This window comes from Saccopteryx bilineata, chromosome 5, assembly GCF_036850765.1.
Source record: "Saccopteryx bilineata isolate mSacBil1 chromosome 5, mSacBil1_pri_phased_curated, whole genome shotgun sequence".
Classification (NCBI taxonomy): Eukaryota; Metazoa; Chordata; class Mammalia; order Chiroptera; family Emballonuridae; genus Saccopteryx; species Saccopteryx bilineata.
Window position 1 is genome coordinate 171,579,699 of NC_089494.1, and position 25,518 is coordinate 171,605,216.

The 25,518-nt window shown below is 37.9% G+C and overlaps 1 protein-coding gene across 1 annotated transcript in view; it reads left to right on the top strand.

Moving 5' to 3' along the window:
• COL25A1 (collagen type XXV alpha 1 chain) overlaps nucleotides 1–21,959 on the top strand; it is a 603,455-nt gene extending 581,496 nt beyond the window's left edge. Inside the window, exons 31-37 of the mRNA XM_066232766.1 lie at nucleotides 234–287; nucleotides 6,587–6,640; nucleotides 9,203–9,229; nucleotides 10,182–10,235; nucleotides 14,509–14,586; nucleotides 16,408–16,446; nucleotides 21,219–21,959. Coding sequence (XP_066088863.1) covers nucleotides 234–287; nucleotides 6,587–6,640; nucleotides 9,203–9,229; nucleotides 10,182–10,235; nucleotides 14,509–14,586; nucleotides 16,408–16,446; nucleotides 21,219–21,254 — 342 coding nt within the window. The 3' untranslated portion in view covers nucleotides 21,255–21,959. The remainder of the gene's footprint in view (nucleotides 1–233; nucleotides 288–6,586; nucleotides 6,641–9,202; nucleotides 9,230–10,181; nucleotides 10,236–14,508; nucleotides 14,587–16,407; nucleotides 16,447–21,218) is intronic.
• Nucleotides 21,960–25,518: the final 3,559 nt, after the last annotated feature.

Genomic DNA, 25,518 nt, shown 5'->3' on the forward strand with positions numbered 1-25,518 from the left:
GTGTGTGCGCTTTTATTGAAATATGCAGTTACATAACTCATCCCTTTTGCATGAGTTTTCTTGCAAACTACTGGTCTGAAAGAATCAAGTGGAGAGCACTTGAAAGGAGATGAGTTGTTTCACTGACATTCTCAGGCATCGTTCACCCAGAAAAGGTCCAGGATACATGATAACTGCTTTGCTTATAGCCCTTGGGATATGTCTCATATTACCTTATTTTTTACTTTTTATAGGGTGCAGATGGCCCTATGGGACCCCATGGCCCTGCAGGTCCTAAAGGAGAAAGAGTAAGTTGCTCCTGAAATCACTCAACAGTGACCTAAAGAAAAGAGAATGTGGCCTTTTCATTTTGCTTGAACTGAACTGTTCACTGCCCAGAAGAGACAAAGGGCCATCTAATATTAAATAAAAGTAGATATCATCTTAAGTTCTATTCAAAGTCTTCACACTGAGAGAAAAGAACAACAGAGATTTACAGGGAACATGGCTGCCTTAATAGAAAACAATGCAACATTTACATAGCTAAGGAGCTCAGGCCATTCCTTCTGAACCTAGAAGGAAGATATTTTTATTTGGCCTGAATCCAGTAAATTGAAGTCACTAGGGCTAAAATTTCTGGGACTACATATTCTGGTTGATAATCTTTTATATAAAGCTACTGTATTTAGTGAGAGTAACTCACAACTGTTTTTAAAGAAAATGACAAAAGCTAACTATTCTCTTCCACACTATTACACATGCTCCTGTTTAAAAAAAAAGAAAGAAAAAAGAATAGCCTGTCTTTCTTTAACATACGGAAATAATTTCAGTGCCTTATAAAACAAAAACCTTTCACTAACCTCTCTATTGCAAGTCCCTGTTTCCATATCCTTGGGAAGAAAAAAAAAAAGGAGATAAATATCTGACACGAAAAAATGTGCTGCCGCATCCGCAGCTGGTCATCCGTCTGGAACTCCCCTCCCTCTTTCTCTGTTTTTCTCCCACTTTTTCTTTTCTTCACCTAGGAAACCTTAGACATGTTTGTGTGTCAGGTGGAAGTGTGTCATCAGTTTCCCCACCATCCAAGATGTGGTGTAAAGAAAGGATCCTAATAGTGAGGGCTTCAAGACATTGGAATAATTCATTCATTGTGCAAGTTTGTGGTCTTTTAAAGCTAAACTTCCATCAATCTGGGCTAATTTGCTTTAAATAGAGGGTCCACATAATTATTTCTTTGGCATACACCCTAATTCCGTGTTATATAAATTGAATTCATTCATTCAGTAAATATATATCATGTTATGATGTACAAAACACAGTGTACTGCTAGTGTGAGCAAATCTGTTTTGCTCCAGTGAGTTGAATAATGTTATAATGAATTCTTCATCCTATAATCTTTTACTAATACACTAATATATTTATTCAGTACTATAAAGGCAGCAGCTATTTTCCCTGATCTGAAGAGTTTAAAACCTAATTGCAGAGGGGGAAAAAAATCTATAAAATACAACCAGATAATGAGGCTAAAGTGAATATAAAAGTAGGTACAGTCTATACAGACAGTGATGAGGAAGCTGATTTTGTTCAAGAATGCTTCTAGAAAAAGGTGAGTCTTAAAGGAATAAATAATCTGAATCTGTAGTTACCTTTATTTATTTGATCTTACTTCTAAGGTTAAGCCAATGATTTATGAAGATCATCTTAATTAAAAATATTTAAAAGCAAAGAACCCCCACCACTGAACCATTCAAGCATTGTATCAAGAAATTCAGTACATGTACTAAAAACAGAGCAGCAAATCTCAAGTAGTCTTTTGGCAGAATGCCCTGGGGCTCAAGAGGGTTTACCATTTGGTAAATCAGCTGCTACTTCCGATAGCTCCTCAGTGTCACAAGAGTATCAGGTCTCCACCCTGGGGCAGAATTAACCCGGAGAGCAAATGAAATCTCTAAGAATTTTTGAAGGCATAGTTTAAGTCAAATGGTGTACAGTGTAAAGTGTTACACTTGTATTTACTCAGCATGCTAACTATCTTAACTGGATCATATATCAGGACTCTCTAAGTGCCCCTCACCCCAAGTGCTAAATTGGAGTGTGATTCTCAATGTTAATTGATTGAGGTGCCATCTGGACTCTCTTGAAAAAGTTTCAAATGTTAAAGCGGGAGGATTCAAGAAAGGGGGTCATTCTAGAATAATTTTTTAGTGTAAACATGCAAATGAAAGAGCTGGAATAAAATGAGATCAGCCAAGGATGCTAGGCCATTTGACAGACAACAGGTTATCTAGAAATTGTCAAATACATGGTTGACACCATTAGTATTCTTTAAGCACGGGATGGTTCCGGCCGTCAGTTGATTTCTTCATCTGCCTTGTAACTACTTAAGAACTCTGTCAAGGATGTTAAATTTGAGAAGTTCAAAGGTTTTTTTTGGAGTTATTTAATCCAGAAAAAGAAGTTGCCCATTTCAATCTATGTGTTAATATTCCACTCCTGAAAAGTTTTCAAGCTGGGACCACTAGCATGCTTTTGGCTCTCAGTGATAGAACCCCAAATCAAAATGCCTTAAACAATAAAGACTTTTTTTTTTTTTTCTTTTTGAAGCTGGAAACAGGGAGAGACAGTCACACAGACTCCTGCATGCGCCCAACCGGGATCCACCCGGCACGCCCACCAGGGGCGATGCTCTGCCCACCAGGGGGCGATGCTCTGCCCCACCAGGGCGTCGCTCTGCCACGACCAGAGCCACTCTAGCGCCTGGGGCAGAGGCCAAGGAGCCATCCCCAGCGCCCGGGCTATCTTTGCTCCAATGGAGCCTTGGTTGCGGGAGGGGAAGAGAGAGACAGAGAGGAAGGAGGGGGTGGGGGTGGAGAAGCAAATGGGCGCTTCTCCTATGTGCCCTGGCCGGGAATCGAACCCGGGTCCCCCGCACGCCAGGCCAACGCTCTACCGCTGAGCCAACAGGCCAGGGCCTATAAAGACTTTTAAAATATATATTTATATAACAAAATGTTTAAAGGAGGAGCTCTAGGCTTTGTTTTTGTGACCTTTCGACATGCTGGCTTTGTCTTCTAACCACTGGCAAGCTGGTCATGGTGGCTCCGTGGTGAACAGACATAGAGACCTTGTGTTCCCACCTCTTCCCTTCACAGTGAGGAACCTTCCCTACAGCTTCCAGCTGACTGCCCACCATACCTCATATCTACTTCCGAAGTAGTCACTGGTGAGAGCAGTGGGGTTGTCATTATTAGCTAATTATTTGGGGTGGGAAATTCTATAAGAGAAGTTTCATAGACAAACATTTTAGTAACAGCTTAATTTAAATAAGCCATGGTACATTGGTTTTAGAAACAAAATAAAGACAAGCTGCTCAATCGGAGGAGGGAGAAGGGAGTAGATATATTAAAGTAATCTGTGGAGATTTTTTTCAAAAAATTTACTCTAATCTGTTGAGTATTTTTAAGAATAGATCTACTCCAGGTTATGTGTACCCTCCTTTTAAACCATCACCCCCACTATACGTATATACCCCCCCACTATATGTATACACACACCCCCACTATACATATACACACACCCCTACTATACGTATACACATACCCCCACTATACGTATACACACCACCCCCACTATACGTATACACACCACCCCACTATACATATACACACCACCCCCACTATACGTATACACACACCCCCACTATACGTATACACACCACCCCCACTATACGTATACACCCCCCCACTATACGTATACACAGCACCGCCACTATACGTATACACACACCCCACTATACGTATACACCCCCCCACTATATGTATACACACACCCCCACTAAACGTATACACACACCCCCACTATATGTATACACACACCCCCACTATACGTATACATACCACCCCCACCACCATTTTAAAAATCATAAATAACATTGCCAGATCAATCTGAAATAAATCTATTTTTAATTATGTGTTTTTTGAGTTGCCAAGCCCTTTTTATTAAAAATTATACCTCTAATTGTATAATAATAATGATTGTTATGATTTATGGGATTTATTTGGCAACAGAGGATTTCGTATTTTATAATTGCATTTGTCTTCAGAACAATTCTTTTAGAATATGTATTATTATTCTTATTTTATAGCCAATGAAACTCAGGCACAGAAAGGTTAAGAAAGTTACCTAAGGCCACACAGCCAGTAAGTGACAGAACTGGAATTCAATTTAAATCTGTTTATGTCAAAGGCTGGCTGCTTTCCTGAACTCAGTTGCTCTTCTTTCAGTAATAAACATAAAGCATACTTCTTTTCAGTAATCTCCTTACTCTTTATGTGCTTCTAGGTGACAGTGCTAATTAGCTCCACCAATCCCTAAGTTTAGATTAAAGAAGAATGTTAACAGGGACTTGAAATTTGCTCAGTTGGGGATCTGGAGAATAGAGAAACAGAACAGAATACTTGGATCTGCATGCACAGTTATCAGTGCATTTGGCATCTTACCCCTGGAAAAGATTTGCTAAGCTTGAAACCTTCAGAGGTGTAATAAAAGAAGGTAACTTTTCTATTTGGTCACTCATATGAACACCATTGTGGCTCCTGATGTGTTCCTGCTAAATCCTGACAAACACATTAATTTTGAATGGCAGCAGAGCAAAACTCTAATGGAGAAAAAGAAATCTCTTCCTCTGTCATCACAATTTCTTCATATTCATGGGACCTCCTCCCGTTATTTAGTCTTTATAAGTATTCAAGATTATCATTTAAGCCAAGGCAAGAGAGAGCAATGAAGCTTATCAGGCACTCAGTAGAAAACATAAAAGTTTTTTAAGCCTCTTTTTCAGAAAAGAAGCACAACAGACAGAATTGTATTAATTTAACTTGATTTATTAAGTCAACAGATATTTAGTGATGTGCCAGACACTATTGTCAGCCATGGGGGTGCAGCAGGTAACAAAGCCAGAGGTCCTAGCAGCCTAATGCACACATTTCAGTCACAGGTTGGGTGGAGAATACAGGTTATAACCTGCGTGTGTCTTCTGGTGTGTGGGTGCCATGTGAGCACCACAGAGGCCTGGGGTGGTCAAGGAAGGCCTTGCTGAGGAAAGACATTTGACAGAAAATTTAAAAAAAAGACATTTATAGCTTTAAAAGAGTAGTACAGTCCTCCCTCACCATATTGTGGTTCACTTTTCACGGTCTCACTGCATCGCGGATTTTTAAATTGTATATATCTAATTTGTTATAGCGGAGTTTTTGCTCTAGGTATTTTTATATATTTATTATTTTAATTATTTTTTGGTAAAATAAACATTTTCTAGCCTAAAACTTGGAAACAATATAAAAATATAAAAAATATTAATTTAAACATATTAGTATTCACTGGTGAAAACCCATATAGAATTTTATGTCATTAAAATTACGTAGGTTTAAGAGTGTAGAAAGTGTTTAAGAGCATAGAAAGTGTTTATAAGAGTGTGGGAAAGGTTAATAACAGTGTGGGAAAGGTTTATAAGAGTGTTGGGAGGGTTTATAAAGCCATAAATATATATATATTTATATATATATTTATATATATATAAATAATAAAAGAAATATAAGGTTGCTACTTTGCAGATTTTTGCCTATCGCGGGGGGGGGGGGGGGAGTGTCTGGGACCTAACCCCCATGATAGACGAAGGGCCACTGTAACTTAAAACAATGAGTTACAAATAAATATTTCATACTAGTGCCAAAGAAACCCAAGTACAACATCCTAGATTCGCCAGTCCTTTTGTACAACTGGGCAGTGCAAGTCTAATGGCCTTCCTTCCTTCCTTCCTTCCTTCCTTCCTTCCTTCCTTCCTTCCTTCCTTCCTTCCTTCCTTCCTTCCTTCCTTCTTCCCTCCCTCCCTTCTTCCTTCCTCCCTTCTTCCCTCCCTCCCTCCCTCCCTTCTTCCTTCCTCCCTTCTTCCCTTCCTCCCTTCCTCCCTCCCTCCCTCCCTTCCTCCCTCCCTCCCTCCCTTCTTCCTTCCTCCCTTCATTCCTCCCTTTTTTTAATTCAGTGAGAGGAGGGGAGGTAGAGACAGACTCCTGCATGCGCCCCAATCAGGATCCACCAGCAAGCCCACTAGGGGGTGATGCTCTGCCCATCTGGGGCGGTGTCTCCACTGCTTAGCAACCAAACTCTTAGCACCTGAGGCGGAGGCCATGGAGCCATCCTCAGAGCCTGGGGCCAACTCACTCCAATCAAGCCATGGCTGCAGGAAGAGAAGAGAGAGAGAGAGAGAGAGAGAGAGAGAGAGAAGCAAGAGGGGAAGGGGGAGGGGTGGAGAAGCAGAGGTGCGCTTCTCTTGTGTGCCCTGACTGGACTCGGACCTGGGACATCCAGGCACCGGCCAAAGCTCTACCACTGAGCCACAGGCTCCTCTTTCAAAGGTGATTTAATATAATACAATAGTTTAATGTAGATTACTTTCACTATATCATTGGCAGTGACACTGGAAGAGCCTGAATCTCTGGAATTTTGATGGAATGAGACTTCAAATAGAGGCTTTATATACTGGCCATCAGGGCATATGCGTGAATGTAGGTGTCTGTGTACAATCTGAACTTTCTGCCTTTCATTTTAGGGCGAAAAAGGAGCTGTGGGAGAGCCGGGACCCAGAGGGCCCTATGGCCTGCCTGTGAGTTCTCTGTCTGTGCGCGGCCTCCACTTTCAGCATGCGTAGATCCCGTCTCTGGCACAGCTAACCCTGCCCTCATGGGCCAGCTTATCACTTTATAGGAGCAAGAACAATCCACTAATTTTCTCAACCCCAATGTCACGATGTCCTCCAGAGACAGGTCATATTAGTCATATTCTCCCACCCACATACAGACACACCCTCTCACACTTGACAGATGGAGAGAACCAGAGCTCGTCCAGGAGCTGAACAGTACTGCCTTAAGGTGGCATTCCCACTGTCTGATGACGCCTTCCCTATACCATATGACTGGACGCCCATAATTAGAACTTCTTTGGAAGGTCACTGTACTAAAAGTGGGTGTAGACGCTTTATTTAAAACAACTTCCTGCAGACTTACCCTGTTCTCATTGGTTACCGTACTTACTAAAACTACTCTTGCTAATAAAAGTTATTTCTCAAATAGATGTTTACAATAACTTTGATGTCGCTGATCCCTCTAAGTTACTGTGATGACAAGGGATCTTCAGAACATAGAGTGTGGACAGTGCTCTGTCTACTAGAAACTCTCAATTACACAGATTTCAAATTGAGGCCTCAGGTTTGCTTCAGGACATTATCTCTGGGGTAATCCTAAGTGATTGCATGACACGGGGAGGACTATCGTCAAAGTATGTGCTACATTAAAGTTTTTCACCCCACTGTACCTCCCACTTACCTTGTACTTTCAGCTTTTATAAACTGAAATAAAAAACTTAAACCATGATTAACTTCAATGCTAGAAGAGAGGCTGGTTTTAAAATAGATATATAGTGAAGGCTGATTTTGAAATACGCTCCTCCCTTGCCGTATCGTGGTTCACGTTTCACGGTCTCACTGGATCGTGGATTTTTAAATTGTCTATATCTAATTTTATATCACAGATTTTTCGCTATATTGTGGGATTTTGCAGTATATAGGTATTTTTTTTTTTTTTTTCATTTTTCTGAAGCTGGAAACAGGGAGAGACAGTCAGACAGACTCCCGCATGCGCCTGACCGGGATCCACCCGGCACGCCCACCAGGGGCGGTGCTCTGCCCCCCAGGGGGCGATGCTCTGCCCATCCTGGGCGTCACCATATTGCGACCAGAGCCACTCTAGCGCCTGAGGCAGAGGCCACAGAGCCATGCCCAGCACCCGGGCCATCTTTGCTCCAATGGAGCCTTGGCTGCGGGAGGGGAAGAGAGAGACAGAGAGGAAAGCGCGGCGGAGGGGTGGAGAAGCAAATGGGCGCTTCTCCTATGTGCCCTGGCCGGGAATCGAACCCGGGTCCTCCGCACGCTAGGCCGACGCTCTACCGCTGAGCCAACCGGCCAGGGCCGGTATATAGGTATTTTATATATTTATTATCTTAATTATTTAGAAAGTGTTTAAAGAGCATAGAAAGTGTTTATAAGAGTGTGGGAAAGGTTAATAACAGTGTGGGAAAGGTTTATAAGAGAGTGGGGAGGGTTTATAAAGTCTTAAAATATATATATTATATTTATATATAAATATATAAAATATATATATATAATAAAATAAATATAAGGTCGCTTCTTTGCAGATTTTCGCCTTATCACAGTGGGTTCTGGAACCTAACCCCCGTGACAGACAAGGAACTACTAGATTTCAGTTGACAGAATTAAAGCAACGTCTCAGTGACTTAGTTGGATCTGCTGTGAGACAGAATAAGGTCACTGCCCTGATAATCTGCACCATAGGAGTGCATTTATTGTCCTTGCACAGTAGTCTTATGACTCCTTTTATATTCGGAGATCACTCAGCTAACACAGCTTACTTAAAAACAATGTTTAAGTTGTGACCTTCACACCCTCAATATTTATAGACAAGGTGCACATCTAGCCAAATTCAAACTATATTTAACAATAAAGTTCCTACATTTTTTTTTTAATTTTTATTTTATTTATTCATTTTAGAGAGGAGAGAGAGGGGGAAAGAGAGAGAGAGAGACAGAGAGAGAGGAGAGAGAGACAGGGGGGAGGAGCTGGAAGCATCAACTCCCATATGTGCCTTGACCAGGCAAGCCCAGGGTTTTGAACCGGCGACCTCAGCATTTCCAGGTCGACGCTTTATCCACTGCGCCACCACAGTCAGGCAGTTCCTACATTTTTTACTCATTTATGAGCTCACTACTAAGTTATCAAATTAAAGCATTGACTTGCATGTTTTATTTGTGCTAGTGTGTTTTTAACTCAACTAAACTATTTTTTCTTTCAACTTACTCCTGGATTGATAACTTGGATACCAAGCATTCAACTTCAGCAAAACAAACAACTGTTTTTAACCCAATTTATATATAAGAAAAAATTTTCATGACTCATAACAGCGACATTAACAGTCACTTCACTTAAATTAGTGAAAGAAATTTGTATTACTAATCAATAGAGAATCTCTTTCACATTTTTGCAGTAGTGCTAATACTAGCGTTGCATGTCCAGGCAGTTCCGTATCTTACATAGAACAATAGCCTATTCATGAAACCTAGGAACATTAATGCAGCTCCTGTGGTTCTTTGGCAGGGGAAAGATGGAGAGCCCGGTCTTGATGTAAGTAATATGTACCGTGAACATCTTTCTCTTAAACAGATGCTGATGGTCTCCATCATCAAAAGCGGCAGTCATATTTCTTATTTTTCTGTGCACATAGTAGCTATGCATACAACATATATTGCTGTGCATTGTAGACAGCAATATAAAATACACCACCAGTGATTGCATGAGATAAACATAAAAAATAATTATCTGGCATCAAATTAATAACTGACAGTTGATAGTGCCACTTCAAAATACTTTCCCAAATTTCCCATTCTGAACATTTGCAGTTGAACCAACTATTTTAAAATATGCATAAAATGGAAGCATCTTTCACACAGTATCCTTAGGTAATGGTGTATTATATCTATTCTCAGAGCTCTGATGCAATATTTTTTGTCTTTTAGCATGAACTTCCTGTATATCTTATAATTCTATAAATATAGAGAATCTCAAATGTAAATGCCTCTTGAAATGAGCACTGCTTATCCTATACCATGTGAATAAGAACAATAGCTAAAGGGATAGTAGTTACTGTTTATTGAGTACCTGCTACCTGCAGACATAATTCTGGCATTTTACGTCATCACGTTTGATGCGCACAACAACAGTTAGATAGTAGATATCATTAGCCACATTTTATAGTCAGTGGACAAAAAGGCTGAGGTAAGTGATTTGTTCAAGGCCACACAATGCAGTGAATTTACCAAGATTCAAACTAAGATCCTGATATTCTTTCCACCATACATTTCCTAGGAGAAAAAGCAAGAAATCTGCTGTACATAGATAATTGACATGTCAGTAATCTGTCATTTCTAAGTGCTACTTTACCTAAGTTTTGAGATTGATGGGCATGCCATTTTTCTATGTAGCTATGTTCAGAAACATGAAATTTTAAATTTATTTTTTCAATTTGATTTTGCCACGGTTATATCAATAAGTCTCTTTGGTTTGCTTTTTATCCTAGGGCTTTCCCGGTCCACGAGGCGAGAAGGGTGACCTAGGAGAAAAGGGAGAAAAGGTGACCTCTGCCTCCCGGCATGTGCCTGCTTGATTGTTCTCATGCTGTCTGCTTGGCTGTGCAGCCTGTGAGATTCTTTCACGCATCCAATCTGTGTCCGTCCTGTGCTCCAAAAACACGCTGATGCCTGATCCGAGCAGTCGGGTCTTCTCAGAGGAATGAAGAAGGCTACATTAGAAAGCACAGCACTCTCTACATAGAAGAAAAAACTTACAATCCCCAGATAGCTAGCCCACAATTTTTCAACTACCTGACACCAATTTGTTGAAAGATGTAATAATGTTTAGGGATTCTTGAAAAAGAAAAAAAAAAGCATTTATTCTACATGAACGTGCACTGAAACAGCACAGATCTGTAGTGGTTTTCTGGCGGAGCCAACCTAACCCCATAGAGCACACACCTCAGTTCATCTTCACAGCGCTCCCAGTGGAGAGACACAAGATATGTTCCGTATCTTTTTTTTTTTTTTTTTTTTTTGAAAATAGAAGACAAGCAGTGTGACTGATAAACCACAGTGAGTCCATTAGGCAGGGACTAGGACTTGCCACTTTTAGATGGTGTCCATATTTTTAAATGAAGATACGGGTGTATTTTATGAGGTCGTGTTTAGATTCTGTCTCAGGACTGTCAACCCCTGGATATATAGGAGCCAAAATCAGGCTAAACGGCTTTATGCCTGAAAGTAAAACTTGGATTATGAATTTTTTAAATCATTTTTTTTCTTTTTTTCCCCCCTTTGTCTTAGCTCTTTGAAGAATTTTTTATACAGGACACAGCAGAAGAAGCAAACAAAAACTCAGCACCTCAATATATTAGTGAAAATCTTAAAGTGGCTGAAATTGCACTTTCACAGTTCAAATTTAAACCAATTCTATTTCTCAGATTAATTCATGTCCTGATCTACTTAACAACAGTTTTCAAAACCCTAGAAATTACCTTGGACAGTGAAGTTCATAGCTGTGGAAAAGCAAGGCCAAATGAGAGTTTGTCAAAGAAAGGTATAAAGACTGCTGTGAATCCTAACCTTAAACATGACTCAGTTTCCCTTGGTAAGAGAGCTCGCCTGAGCGGTTATGTGAAAGCACCACCACCACCAACATCAGCATCATATTATATTTATTGAGCATTTATTAGATGTTTTCCCAAAAGCTTTACATATGACAAATCTTTCAATCTTCATCACAACCCTCTGAGGTTAGTGATGTTTTGTCCCCATTTCACAGACAAAGAAACTAAGGCAAAAAATAATTCTTCTATTCTGGATTATAAATTCTAAGTATAAAATAGAAATGTTTTGAGATAAAGTGTATATTTTAGCTCAAGTTATGTGTGCTTTAAAGACAGTGGGTTTTATTTTTACTTCATGGGTTCCATGCATCTGAAGTCTTATTCAAAAGTATGTCACCATTATGAGGCTATTCATTTTAATCCTCTTTTAAACAAGAAATTACAGCCTGACCTGTGGTGGCGCAGTGGATAAAGCATCAACCTGGAAATGCTGAGGTCGCCGGTTCGAAACCCTGGGCTTGCCTGGTCAAGACACATATGGGAGTTGATGATTCCAGCTCCTTCCCCCTGTCTCTCTCTCTCTGTCTCTCTCTCTCTCCTCTCTAAAATGAATAAATAAAAATAAAAAATTTTAAACAAGAAATTACAAGTATTATAATTCATGAAAACAGTAAGCTACAAATTTCATCCTCTGAGTAATGTTAATCACCCATACAAAATATTTCCATATTTCACATTCTATGTACAGAAGTTTTATATTTAGGAATATTACATTCTACATGCGACTGCTTTATGCATATCATTCTTTGACATGGGAGATAAATATGAGCAGAAGCTCTTGTATGCTCAGATACACAAGGACCAATGGTTTTGTTACTTAGGAAATCTCTGTTACAAAACTATGGTGATTAATAATAACACTGATATATTATTCTCCGTACGATAGTGTCTGTTTTCCATAAAGCTTGAAGTTTACTAAAATATTACTGGAAAGTTATTTCCATAACCTGTTCAGTAAACATTCACATGACAACACTTTTCCGTGGAATTACTAGTATGAGTTGATTTACCAAACAATGAAGTGAATTCTAAGTTAACAATACCTAACACGCCTGGTGTCAGTCTCAGCTACGTGAAGGGGAGTCCACTACCTCCTGGGAGGAAAGAGCTCACCCAACCAAGTTTAAATCACTTTTATGTCATGGCACTGAAACTATTTGCTGAGGAAAGGTGTTGATTCAATCTTGCATGAGTAGCAGTTTTCTCCCAAATGCTCCTCCCACCTCACTTCCTGTCACACCTGCTCTCAGCTCACCCTGGCTTCTCAGGTCTTTGTCTTTAGGCATGATCAACTACACCACACAGAATTTCGCTTTCCCCAGTATTAAAGAGACCCAAGTGTTTTTGATTCTGAGCCTTCTGACGCAATCTTTTTGGCGCACAGTAGACAAATGAGCTTTCGCTCATGCAATCAGAATGAATACATTAATTTGAAAGCATATCTCATATATTTCTGTAATATATATGTCTTTTCACCTTTGAATATTCATGTTGTTTTGCTTCTGAAATTATTCTGTTTTTATACCATAACTGCCATCCTGATTGCGGAATGAATACACTAATTTAAATATGTATTGTATTCTGTAATCTGTACTCACCAACTGCTTGTCTCTAAATATGAAGATATTTATGTTAATGTAAAACAGCTGAGGTGCATTCCTTCCTTCTCCTCCTTTTGCCTCCTTTCCTAAATTCCTCCATCCCTCTGATCCATGCAGATTTCCACAACCTTTACCTTGATTCCTAAGCACTAATTTCCATGGCTACATTCCTACTATGTAATTATCCTGCCTACCTCATTTTTAGTGTTAGCTCAGCTAAGTCCAAACTGCTTTTCCTCTCCTGAACAGAACTTTTTTTTTTTTGGCATTTGTTACATAGTGAGTAAGCTGGGAAGCCATTTACCACTGTGAACACCTGGCATGAGATCAATAGAGTGAATTAAAGAAGATCCCTGGGTTTGTAAATGTCTGTTTCTCCAATTGGTATTGCTGAGAAGTCTTAGCACTTTTTCAATTTATTTACCTGACTTGATAAGGAAAGTATTTGCTCTTAGTTTCCTAAAAAAGAATGTTAAAAGAAATAGAAGCATATTTTAATACATTGAATATTTTTTAATGAGGCCTACAAAAAACAATGTCCTAAAATTAGATATATTTCAAAAAGAGAGCTGTTACTATCTTTTTCACTGGCTCAATATAGCTTTCATCTATTACAGGATTAGGGGAGGAAAAAAACCAAGTTGACAGATATTGAAAATTGGGCGAAGTATCCATTATTCCTCTGAACGTCACCTGCCACTCACTGGCTGGCTCCTGGAGAGTTGCTACCTGTTACCCCCACCCCCAACCCAGATCCATGGCAGAAACACCTCATTCAAAAGAACTGCTGCCCTGGACTCTATGTCGGGACGGATCCTCCTTTCTGATGGGTTGGCCTTTTAGGTCTCCCATCATTTCATTGAGTGCCATGAATAAAATGCCACCTATCGCTGCCCAGAATCTATTGTCACTCTGTTGTTTTTATAAGATCATGCTTTACCTAAACCAGAAAACAGTGGTAAATGCACTTCCCAAATTTTATTGCCTAAATCATCTTTTGAATCACCATTATCCCCCCTCCCAGTAAAACCTATCTTTTATTTAAACCCTTGTATCCACAGGGGGAAAAGGGAAAGAAAGGCAAAAAGGGGCCTAAAGGGGAGAAAGGAGAACAGGGTGCTCCTGGATTAGATGCACCTTGCCCATTGGTATGTCTGACTCGTGGAACTCTGCCTCCAGATGTCGCGGTGGAGGGATCAGGTGGGAGAAGAGCAAGCTGGAGGGACCCGTAACAACAGGGGTTCCAGCTGGGGTCATTTAACATAGACTTCAGAGCACCAGAAGTATCCATCCGGGTTATCCTGATATGTTCCACACTTTGTCTCTGGCCACCAGCTCGGCCTGTTTTAACACTCAAGTATTGATCCACCATGAATGGTAGGGTCCAAAAAGGAGCCAGCATCAGTTCTGTACTTCTCAAAAAAGCTCACAGTTCCCAGACAAGCCCTCATTCCATGTGAAGCCTTGACCAGCTTCACTGTGTGTTACATTTCACTTCAGAGTTGCTCCTCTCCCAGCCTCTTGTTATTGTGGTTATTTATTTAGCAGAATTTGTGCTAAGTGATTTCTTGTTGGTAACGTTGTAAGTTAATCTCTACAAACAGGGATTCCGTGGCATTAAGGGGGAAAAAGGGGAGCCAGGCCAGCCTGGCCTGGATGGGCTGGATGCCCCTTGCCAATTGGTACAGTATTTCTCTTTCCTACCACCCTGCATGCAGTTCCTTTGTTTATCACATAATCATCTCTCCCGGTGTAAAGTGGTGCTTCTGGACCAAGCTTTACATGATAAACACACTACATGCATGTGCATGAATAGCTCCTTCAGTGACTGCAGAGTGAAGAGAGCTCGCATGCATTTCTACCAATGACTGCAAATTAACCTTCTGACATCGTTCTCACAACTGACATGAGTACCATGTCTGTGTTCTGGGGAATATTGATTTATTCAATAAGTATTTAAAGATTACATTAAAATTACATGAAAAGCTTCTATGTAAAGGCACAGCTAGGCCATCACTTTGGGTTTTACCCCTAAATTAAACTTTTTTCTCTTTTCCTCTAAAGGAAGTAAAGGCATTTTTGCCTCTTCCACTAAATTTCTGTCAGGCTGTAAATGAGGCCAACCTACAGAGTGAAGCTTCTGTGGTCAAGGGTTCGCTGTTTCTAGGCGACGCAGTTAAGAGGCCGCAGGGAAGTAAACCAAGCTGCTATGAGCTTCTGAAGATGATAATAGTCTACAGCCCAAACCTTCTTCTTTGTCACATAACCTTTCGATTTAATGGTCTCTCCTTTTGAAACTCACTTTCCTAAAGTAGACAGAACTCCTTTGTCTCCATTGGCATGAACTCCAAATCCTCCTTGTACTAAAATCTAAAATTCTACTGGGTGATCCTTCTCCTTGTACCAATCTGGCATTACTGAATTTTTCCCAAGTAGAAAGCTATCTCAAAGTGGGTATTTATTACATTTTTTAAAGTATATTCCTATTTTCTGAGGTGTAAAGGAAAACATTTTATGGTTGTGTTGATGATTATACTTGTTCTGCATGTTCTTATATTATTTTTTAGTGCTAAGCATGATTCTATAAAGATAATTTTATGTTTCTGAAGTCTTTTAAGACACTGTATTTATAGAAAAAAATCATTTAGTTTATAATTACAATTAGAAAATATCAATATTAGTGCCCAATCTTTTATTTTGTTTGCTTGGTAATGATAAAAAATAATATTTACAATCATTTTGTTGGGAGAAAACACAGCATGCCTCATCATAGACCAACTGTCCCTGCTTTAGGCATATCATTTGTATCTGAAGAGTGTTTACACTTTAAATGAAAATAAATTTTGCAACATTTAGAAATCTCTTGTTTATTCAGAATTTAACTGGCTTCTGTAGAATTTTGATAAATTGATGAACGCTATAGATGACATTTTACTGTAAAGATATAGATAAGCTACCTATATTTTAATTCAGTTGGTTAAATATATTCTACTTTATCTGCTTTCTATATAGAAAAGTAAAAAAAATAGCATGTGAAGAGTATAAACTTCAGATAGAAATGGTTCATCAGTGATTATTCATCATTACCATGAATTCAACCATAGACTACAGGGACCAGGAAGTGATTTCAGTTTATTTAATAAAGATAATTGTGAAATGTATTTTAATGAAATCAAAAGAAATAGTACAGCTTTATTATCTAAATGAAGAACTGACTGGACCACTATGCTTTGTAAATTACTTTTTCAAAATGAGGCATATTTTACCTATACTTTATATATAATTTTCAAAATGTATACTCTCTCTAGAAAAACATTTTAATTTTCTTTATTTTAACTAACATTGAGTATTCTATTAGAAGTTAATTGTTATAATTAGAAAAAGATGCCTGTGACTAAAGCCACCTAAGGAGTAGAAATCCATTTCTTAAGTGTCTGAGCATGTGAACCAGGAGGTGAACTTTTGTGGAGCCTGAGGAATTCTTATTCTTCTCTTTGACACAGGGGCCAGATGGATTACCCATGCCTGGCTGTTGGCAAAAGGTAAGTTTTATGGAACTATTTCTAAAGGAGGCATTTTCCCTTTCTCTTCACCTGGCCTAGCCCTTTCCATTTAGAGCAATGAATTTGACATTGCTGCAAGTTGTTTGGATTTATTAAAAAGCAAAAGATTCCATCTCCAGAACAACTTTTGATTACTATGTTTACTGCTAATTTCTTCCTAAACTAAGGAGTAAATCAATTCTTAGAAAACACTGCAATTTGGAACCTTCCCTGTCTAATCCTTTCTGTGAAATGGAAAGGGGCAGGCAGTGCATTTTCGGAACAGCTGGCTTGTCTATCAGTAAACTCCTTGTCTTCCTACTGTTTAAAACTGTTCTTGATTGTGATTCTTTTTCTATTTACACTCAATTACTTAGGCAAACATGCAAATACATGGTAGAACCCTGTCAATAGTAGTCACAAGCTGAGAAAGCAGAAAATGGAAGCATGATCTTTTTTATTCAATAATATCTTGATTTATGTAGGAAACTCCAGTTATATTTAAGTCGGTGTCCTTTGTGGTGTTAGTCAATTCCAGCCTCTTCCTATGGCTGCCTGTGGCCACTCTGTAGAGAAGGGAACTTATCCTTGACAGAGAACCATCTATAAGCCCTTTCATTTAAGGGGTATCATTTTATTTAATCCTCACAATAACTCCATAGGGTGTTATCCTCAATGATTCCAATGAGGAAGCTGAAATCCAAAGAGGAAAGAGGTTAAGTAACTTCCAAGGCACAGAGCTAGTAACAGAACGAGAGGTAGACTAGATGGGAAGCAAGGGCAGAACTCTGAGCAGTGAGGAGCAGTGTCTGTGCTGTGCTGTGCTGTGCTGAGGGAATGCCAAGCCTTGACACAAGAACCTGTAGAGGACTGTGCATATATGCTACTGAAGGATAAAGGAATTCCACTGATGTAAAAATGGGCTGGCGGAAGTATACCTGCTGCTTTGAGCACTCTGAAATTTTTTCTCTAAAACCTTGTGGCTTATTCAGTAATTTTTGTCTGGCATGTTTCATCATCATAATTCTGCAAGTCCTACATAAGGACTGCAGAATGGTGAACAGAAATGTCACTCTCTCGGTTTCATATTAGCTCATCAACTATGTTGGTGAGAGTCTATGTAACTTATTCTCTTGCTTAACTAGTCTCACCCCACTTGACCAGGGAAAAAAAAAACACCTTCCTTCTTTCTGAGCAGTGTCATTTATTTAGTAGCTTCCCAAACTCCACTTTCAGCCTGTGAGATAATTACTGTATCTCAATCTAAGGTCAGGTGGTTTTCAGAAAGGTGGGGCTATCATCATATTCTTCTTCACCTGAGAAAAATATCCTTCCACCATCATAACCCCTGTTCTCAGAATTTCTAATACCATCCTGAGCTGGAATTACCATTTGCTGTCTAACCTTTGACCTATAATCTAATGCTATAATGATTTTTTAATACAGTCATTGGCATACCTTACATAGAGGGAGATGTGAAAGGCTTACTTTATCAGCTTTCTACCACTACTCAGAACTTGGATTCACATAATTTTCAGCTGCTTCTAAATCATTTCCTTTCTGTGAAGGCATAATAATGGCAACAAGCAAAGTACTCATCATCTTTTTGGGTCATAAAAAGGCCAAACCTACTAGTAATAGGAAAGGCATCAGAAAATCAGAAATTTCCTTTTTAAGTACTCATTTTTCCACAGAACAGGTACCATGGTCTACATAAGATCAAAGATTTCTTAAATCTAGCATCTTCTTATATAAAGTATAATAACTCAATGATAAAACTTTCATATGACTTACCACACTCCCAACACACCAATGCAAATCATTGTGATCAACCTCTCCCAACACTTTCCTCCCCAAAAAAGAGTAAAACAATTAGAAAAATGGAATGTTCTAAAATCTCCTATGTGGTCAGCTTAGCTATCTCAAATACACTGTTAGTCAAATCAAATTATTTTGAAAGTATTTTAAAAAGAAGGCCAGTAGATTCCTTTTAGTTAATCCTGTTTTATGTGGGCCCCTCTTTTAAACATTATTGTTGAGGCCCTGGTGTTTATTAGCCCTGCGGCATAGTGGTAGATTTTGACCGAAACTTCACTATGGTGGCCGTGTCAATCACTGTGACGCACAAACAAGTTCCCTTGGCCGTGCTGTTTCGGTAGTTATTTTTATGCAAAATGATTTGATCCTTGTTTAAATTACTTTGCTTTTTAGACACTGTTCAATTTTCTAAATTTTGAAGCATAATGTTGTACCAATGCACAGGGTGATTCATACAGTGAGTAAATAACAGAATTTATGATTAAGAAAAGACTTACAGACTACTGAAGTTGTCATCCATCCTCGTATGGAGAGTAAAACTATTTAATAGGGAAGAGACTGTAGCCTTTATTTTTAAAAATGGTTCACTAAACCATATTATTCCCAGTAGAGCTGACAGGTATTTTAGCAAAACTTACCTAAACCAAGGTGACAGATTTTTTTTTTAACTAAATTTTAAAATCTAGGGTATGGATGGTAGTTTTTAAAATTCTGTATATTATTTACAAAACACTGATATTTAAAAAATGTATCTGTTTGAAATTTGAGATAAGTGAGCGTTTGGAGAAAGGAACGCTTCCTGTAGGCACATTCTCTGGCGTGGACACAACATGCATAAACATGAAGTGGACTCTAGCTCTAAAGATCACAAAATTTCCGGCCTCTTAAGCATATCTAATGTAGCGTCTATTTTTCTTGGAGAGAGAAAAACAATTGTTTTCAATTAATGAAATGGACATTTTTACCTTTCTCGTTGATTTTTATTTTTGAGTAAAAGTCAGCATCTCTAAGATCTGCTCTATAAGTTTCTACCTCAAAGAAGATAGCCCCTCAGTTCTCTCAGACTTCACTTTAGTTCTGGGAAACCTTAATAATTATGGCTGTTCAAAATGCAGAACCAGCCTGACCTGTGGTGATGCAGTCGCAGGCGTCTCCAAACTACGGCCCCAGGGCCGCATGTGGCCCCCTGAGGCCATTTATCCGCGGGCCACCCCCCACCCCCCCACGCACTTCCAGAAGGGGCACCTCTTTCACTGGTGGTCAGTGAGAGGAGCACTGTATGTGGCGGCCCTCCAACGGTCTGAGGGACAGTGAACTGGCTCCCTGTGTAAAATGTTTGCGGACCCCTGGAAGTGTTGATCTGTAATGCTGAGGTCACTGTTTTGAAACCCCGGCTTGCTGGGTCACAGTACATACAAGAAGCAACTACTATGAGTTGATGCTCTGCCTTCTCCCCTCCCCACCTCTTTCTCTCTCTCTCTCTCTCTCTCATCAATAAATCTTTTTTTTTTTTAATGTGGAACCAGAGATTTATGGTACCTTAGGTCACAGTGGAAGCTAAAGACCTAATAGCAGGCAGGCTTCCCTTGCACATCACTCACAGCAGAGCAGGATGAGCAAAACAAAGAGGAACAAGAAGCAGAGTGTTGGCCTGATCAGGCTGTGGTGCAGTGGATAGAGCATCGGACTGGGATGCAGGGGACCCAGGTTCAAAACCCCGAGATCGCTGGCTTGAGCAAGGGGTCACTTGGTCTGCTGTAGCCCCCATAGTCAGGGCACATATGAGAAAGCAATCAATGAACAACTAAGCTGCCGCAACGAAGATCTCCCTTCCTGTCTATCTGTCCCTATCTATCTCTCTGTCTCTGTCACCAAAAAAAAAAAAGGGCAGAGTGTTGTAATCAGGTGTCGGTTAACTTGACAGTGCCACTGAGGTCAGAGTCCTTACCCTTTTCCAAAGTGTTTTAATGCTTGGAAATTATGAAAGTTATAAATAAGACATGTATTTTAATTATGACACATATATGCTAAATATCTTAATTTTCTGCTTTCCCAGAATAGCTACTGAAACAAACACTGAAACTTCTTCACAGCAAAAAGAAAATGTGGGTTGAATCTAGGTTAGAAATTTTAATGGCATGGGAGTTTTAGAAAAGTAATGTGTAGGATACATGTTGATTGGCTCATTGCATAAAACAACAGTAATCAAAAACAAAAACAAAAAAGTCCTCTATTCAGCGTTCTACCAGTTTTCTTAAAATAAATGTTAATTTTGGAATTTTTATCCTAGACCACTAATTCTACATATTTGTCTTTTTTTGTTGTTTGTTTTTCTGCAGTGATGAATCTAACCTTCCAAGCATGAAGTTGTGTATATAATGGTCCACTTTTTGTATTTATAGCTGAAAACTGAATTGCAGATTTTATAAGTCTGAGATATGTTTACGTATAGCTGCTTCTTCCTGTTTGCAGTAGTGCCATGTTCATCTTTTCTTCGCTTACATCTAAAATTGGGCAACATGTAAAACTAGTGAGAAGCCTGCAAAAACATCAGTATCTCTTTATTTTATGTAAAGATACGTATTTATATGGACATATCAGTGATAAAGAATGATTGTTCTTGCTATTTTCTTACTTTGGGCTTGTTAATTGCATGGACAAAAGGTGCCATGACATAGTTTACATAAAACTGTAACCAAATATGGACTCAAAACTATGAAAATGTACTATACTGACTGATTTTAGAGTTTATTGTCACACCCCTGCTCACCTTCACTATTAGCAGTGAGTTCACATCACCCGCTGACACTGACTAAAAAGCATGACTGCCACATCTGCTCGTTGTGCACCTTCGGATGCTCGCATGCCTCTTGGTGACTCTTTTAATCACATCTGAGCTTTTCTTTTCTTTTCTTTCTTTCTTTTTTTTTTATTTTTATTTTTGTCATCTCAAGGGGGTTACACCATGGCTTATTGCCAAAAAGAGATAAGGTGTGGAGAGAGCACACACCAGTGCTCTTGTATTTTGAGGGAGTTGCAGTTCCAATTGCAGATCTACAGCTTCCAGTATTGTGGGTTCACGTGGCCACCTTGGTGTCAATAGCAAGGGGTTGAGCTGGTTGTGCCACCGGTTTTCCTTGGGCTGTCCTTGGCAGTGAAGACCAAGAAAGAGGACCAGTTCAGCATCCTGCGCTGTCTCTCGTGTGACCAAGTAGGAGAGAGGTTTACAAATGCAGGCACCCAGAACAGCAGACTTTATTTTTAAATAAACTGAATTCCAACTGGTGATAATATGGGTGCTTTTAATACAGAAACATACAGCACTTCTTTCAGATAGAAGATTCTTGGAATGGCAGCCTCTGTTTCTGAGGATGAGGAGTGTGAAGACATCCTGTGTCCGGAAGGGGGCGCACTGCACAACCACAACTGAAGCGGATGTAAGAGCTTCCCTTCTCTCCAAGATGGAACCCATTTTAAACATTTTCTACAAATTTCTAGAAACAGAAAGTTTTTCAAATTCTCTTATATACTTTTTCTTTTTAGTCGAAGGAATACTAAGCTGAAACGCTTTTGTCATATTTGTTTGAACAATTTTTTTTTTAAAGAAAAGTCTTCAAATCTTGACAACTTGGAATGGTCAGGGTGACTTTCTACTAACTTCGTTCTCTCTTGTTCTGAAAATTGAAGAGAATGAAAAGAAGCTCCACTTTTACTTCAGTCATTGTAAAGTATCAAAGTTAACCAAAATTTTCAGTACTTTTTGACTTTTTATTCATATGATGAAAATAACTTATATACATAGTGATTACCAGTTAAGATAAAGTCAAGATTTGGTCACATTTGATCATATTAACTCATTTCTATTTTTATATAGTTCTATTTAGATCTAAGTTTTGTTTATATTTAGATTTCTTTATCTTTTTTTTTTTTTACATTTCTAAATGTTTGTTTTATGCACAGACCAAATCTGAGATCTCAAAAAGCTGTGAAATATAGTTGCCATAAAGAGAGTATTTTCTCATCTTTCTCAAAAGTTACCCACCTGTATTAGATTGAGCATTTCTTTGCACAGTAATGTGTTGGTAACATGTTTTGACATGGTTTATTCTGCATGGGAAAGTTCCATTACGACAAACATCATCAATGAGGAGTAGTTACTTTTAACTCATGGGACAATATAATTTTTCTCCTGACTTAATGCCATTTTGTGGGAAATTTTCTAATTTCATATATAGGTTTTTACCACCAGAGGGAAAATTAGCTCATCATTGGCTTATACTGACAATAGTTAAGATGTGATTATAAGACAATATAATCCTAAGGTCCTTATGATCTCTTTCATTTGATATAGCCAAATGCTATATCAAATATACAAAATGCCTTCTTTTTATTTCCATTAAGTTTTCAAGATTGGAAAGGTGTTCAAAATATTAGATCAATCTAATTGGTCACATTTTTGGTAACATTCCACAGACTGTAGCCAAATTGGCATTTTTAAAACAACAGAGGGCATTTTTCTAGCCATCTCTTGTGTGACACGGTTAGAATAAGGTATTATTATTTAATGTCTGAAATAATTGTCTTAAATAGATTGGGAAAATGAACTAAAGTGAATATACCTACATTCTTTTCAAGAAAACAAACAATAGTGTTTTGAAATAAATCTGGTGGCTATATTTCATCCTATGTATCTTTCTTTCTACTCCTCTGGTAGAAACAGGTCTTAGGATGAATCACTATTTAAAAATTGCACAGCTTCTAAAGAGAATACCTCAAAAGATAATCATTTTATGTACAATTTTTTTTAAATGCAGCCCTTTAAGAATATTGCTCTGTCCTTTGTGTATATTGGATTTTGCTGACTTGACAACATTGACTTTTATTCCATGATTAAAGGAATAAAATTATTAATTTCTATTACATTTATTTCCTTGAGACAAACAAAGGGATGATAGTACTTCTCTTTGTTCATTGGAATTACTAGGTCTTAACCTCTATGGATAATTTTAAACTTTCAGTTACTAAAATATTTTCAACCATTCATTGTTATCAATATAGGAAATCCTCAAATAATTGCCAAATGAACTAATAAATTATGTCTGCTGATATATGTGTTAGCAGATACATATTTTTATTAAAGATTTCTTTCTTTTAATTTATACTGTTGGATAGAGGATTACAAAAAAATACATGAAAGACATTATAAATAAGTCAAGATCAGGTTTTATTTCTGATAAGAATCTTTTAAGGATACCAAATTGGTACGTGTTTTAGCTTTAAAATTGGTTTTCATTCATGCTGGTGCTGATGGATTTCTTTTACTTTTCTTTATGAACAGTGCAACTCTACTATGGATAATTTCTTTCTCTGTTTAATAGCATTCCTAAACTGTTAGTGCGTGATTTTATTTTTAAAGTTCATGAATTTGCTGTATTTATGGTTCAATGACCAGTCTCTTTAATGTAAAACAAAACAAAACTGTACTTGTAGATGATGTGTCCTTTACTTGGATCATGGATCCTCTTATTACATGGTGTGTTTTTGTGTGTGTGTACTATATGCCTTTTAGCAACTTTCATGATCATCTTTTAGCTTACATAATTTGGTTAAGTGTGACAAAACCAGAATTAGACAAGTCTGCATGCATTCATACCATACCTGACACACAAATAGGCCTAATTTTTTTCTTCTAGTTTTATTTTCATAGGAAAAGCAATCTTGGCAAATTTTTATTTTTTATTTGATTTTATAGAAAACATGAGAATATAATGTATTTCTATCCCCCAAAATATCTGTTCTTGAATTGACTTCCTGTACATAGTATTCTAAAAGGATAGTAAGAACTTATACATCCAGTAGTTCATCTTATATGTCCTCTGCTAGTTTGGAAAATGGTCAGATCAGCAGGTCAGTACCTATAGAAAAATTATCTTTAATATCTTATAGTTTTATCACTTAGAAAATGTGCTTACTTTTCCAAGATTTTTTTTTTAACATTACTATTGTAGCATAAAATGTTAACACCGCTTTTCACCTCTTTTTTTTCTTTTTTGCCCATCTATATTATCTTGCTCAGAAGTCAGTTATGCTTATGTGGTGAGTGGTGTTTTAATGTCTTCTAATAACTAGTCACAGGAATATGCCAATACTGATATTTTCCCTATTTCTTGATAATCAAGTTATTATTAATAATTAACATTACCAAAAATGAACTTTTTCAACTTATACCAAAACAAAACAAAACCCTTGCAATCTCAAGGAAGTCAAGACCATAACAACATATTTTTATATTCTCATAAATAACCATTATGAACAATTATATGTGTTTGATTCTGGCTGTTAAAATTACTCATTCCTGGGAGAATTAACATGATTGTCCAATTATAATTTCACTGACCTTCAGTCCCTACCTACTTCCTCCACTTTTGTTGAGATATCTTCATATTGGCAAGATTTACTGTACGCCATAGCAGAAATACCCTTCCAACTTAAAGTCTTAGTGGATTTAGTTTTCATTAATCCCATGCTCAAACATTTTAATGGCATGTCTGATTTTTCAAATGTATTGAAATACATAAGTTTCCTTGTACTGCTTATTGACAGAACTGTCCTTTTAGGAATAGGAAGACTTTTTCAACCTGACCTGTTATGATATTGATAATTTAATTTAAAAAGTACCTTCAGCTCTCAAAATGCTGTTGATATTCTCACATATCTCAGAAATATTAATAAGTTGGATTCACAAAACAATGTCTTACATATTATTGACATTTGTGTGAATATTCTTTATACTGTTGTATATGTTTCATGCAACTTAATAACATTTTTAAAAGATGTATGTATCTGATTTTCCTTTAGAAAATATTATATTTTTATTTGTATTTTTACATTTTAAAGTTCATCTCTATGTGCAGCTATTTTTATATTGCCAAAAAATTGCATAAATACAAAATGAGAGGAAAACGCAAAAAAGAAAAAATTTTGGCAAGCATTACACTGCATATTTTTCTTAATGTTTTGTGGGCCAGTCTCATGTAATTGATTATTCTAAGAATGTGTTGTGTCTTATTACTGTAAATATGGCACAAACCTGTTTTTAACCTGTTTTTCTCAGTAGTGTATATAACTGAAAAATTGAATTTTCCTGTTTGATTTCTTATTTCAGTTTCATTTTAATTTCTCCAGCTGACGTTGCTGAAGCAAAAGATGTGTGTGGTTTTCAATTTGCAGTTTGAAGATAATTGCGTTGTGTTC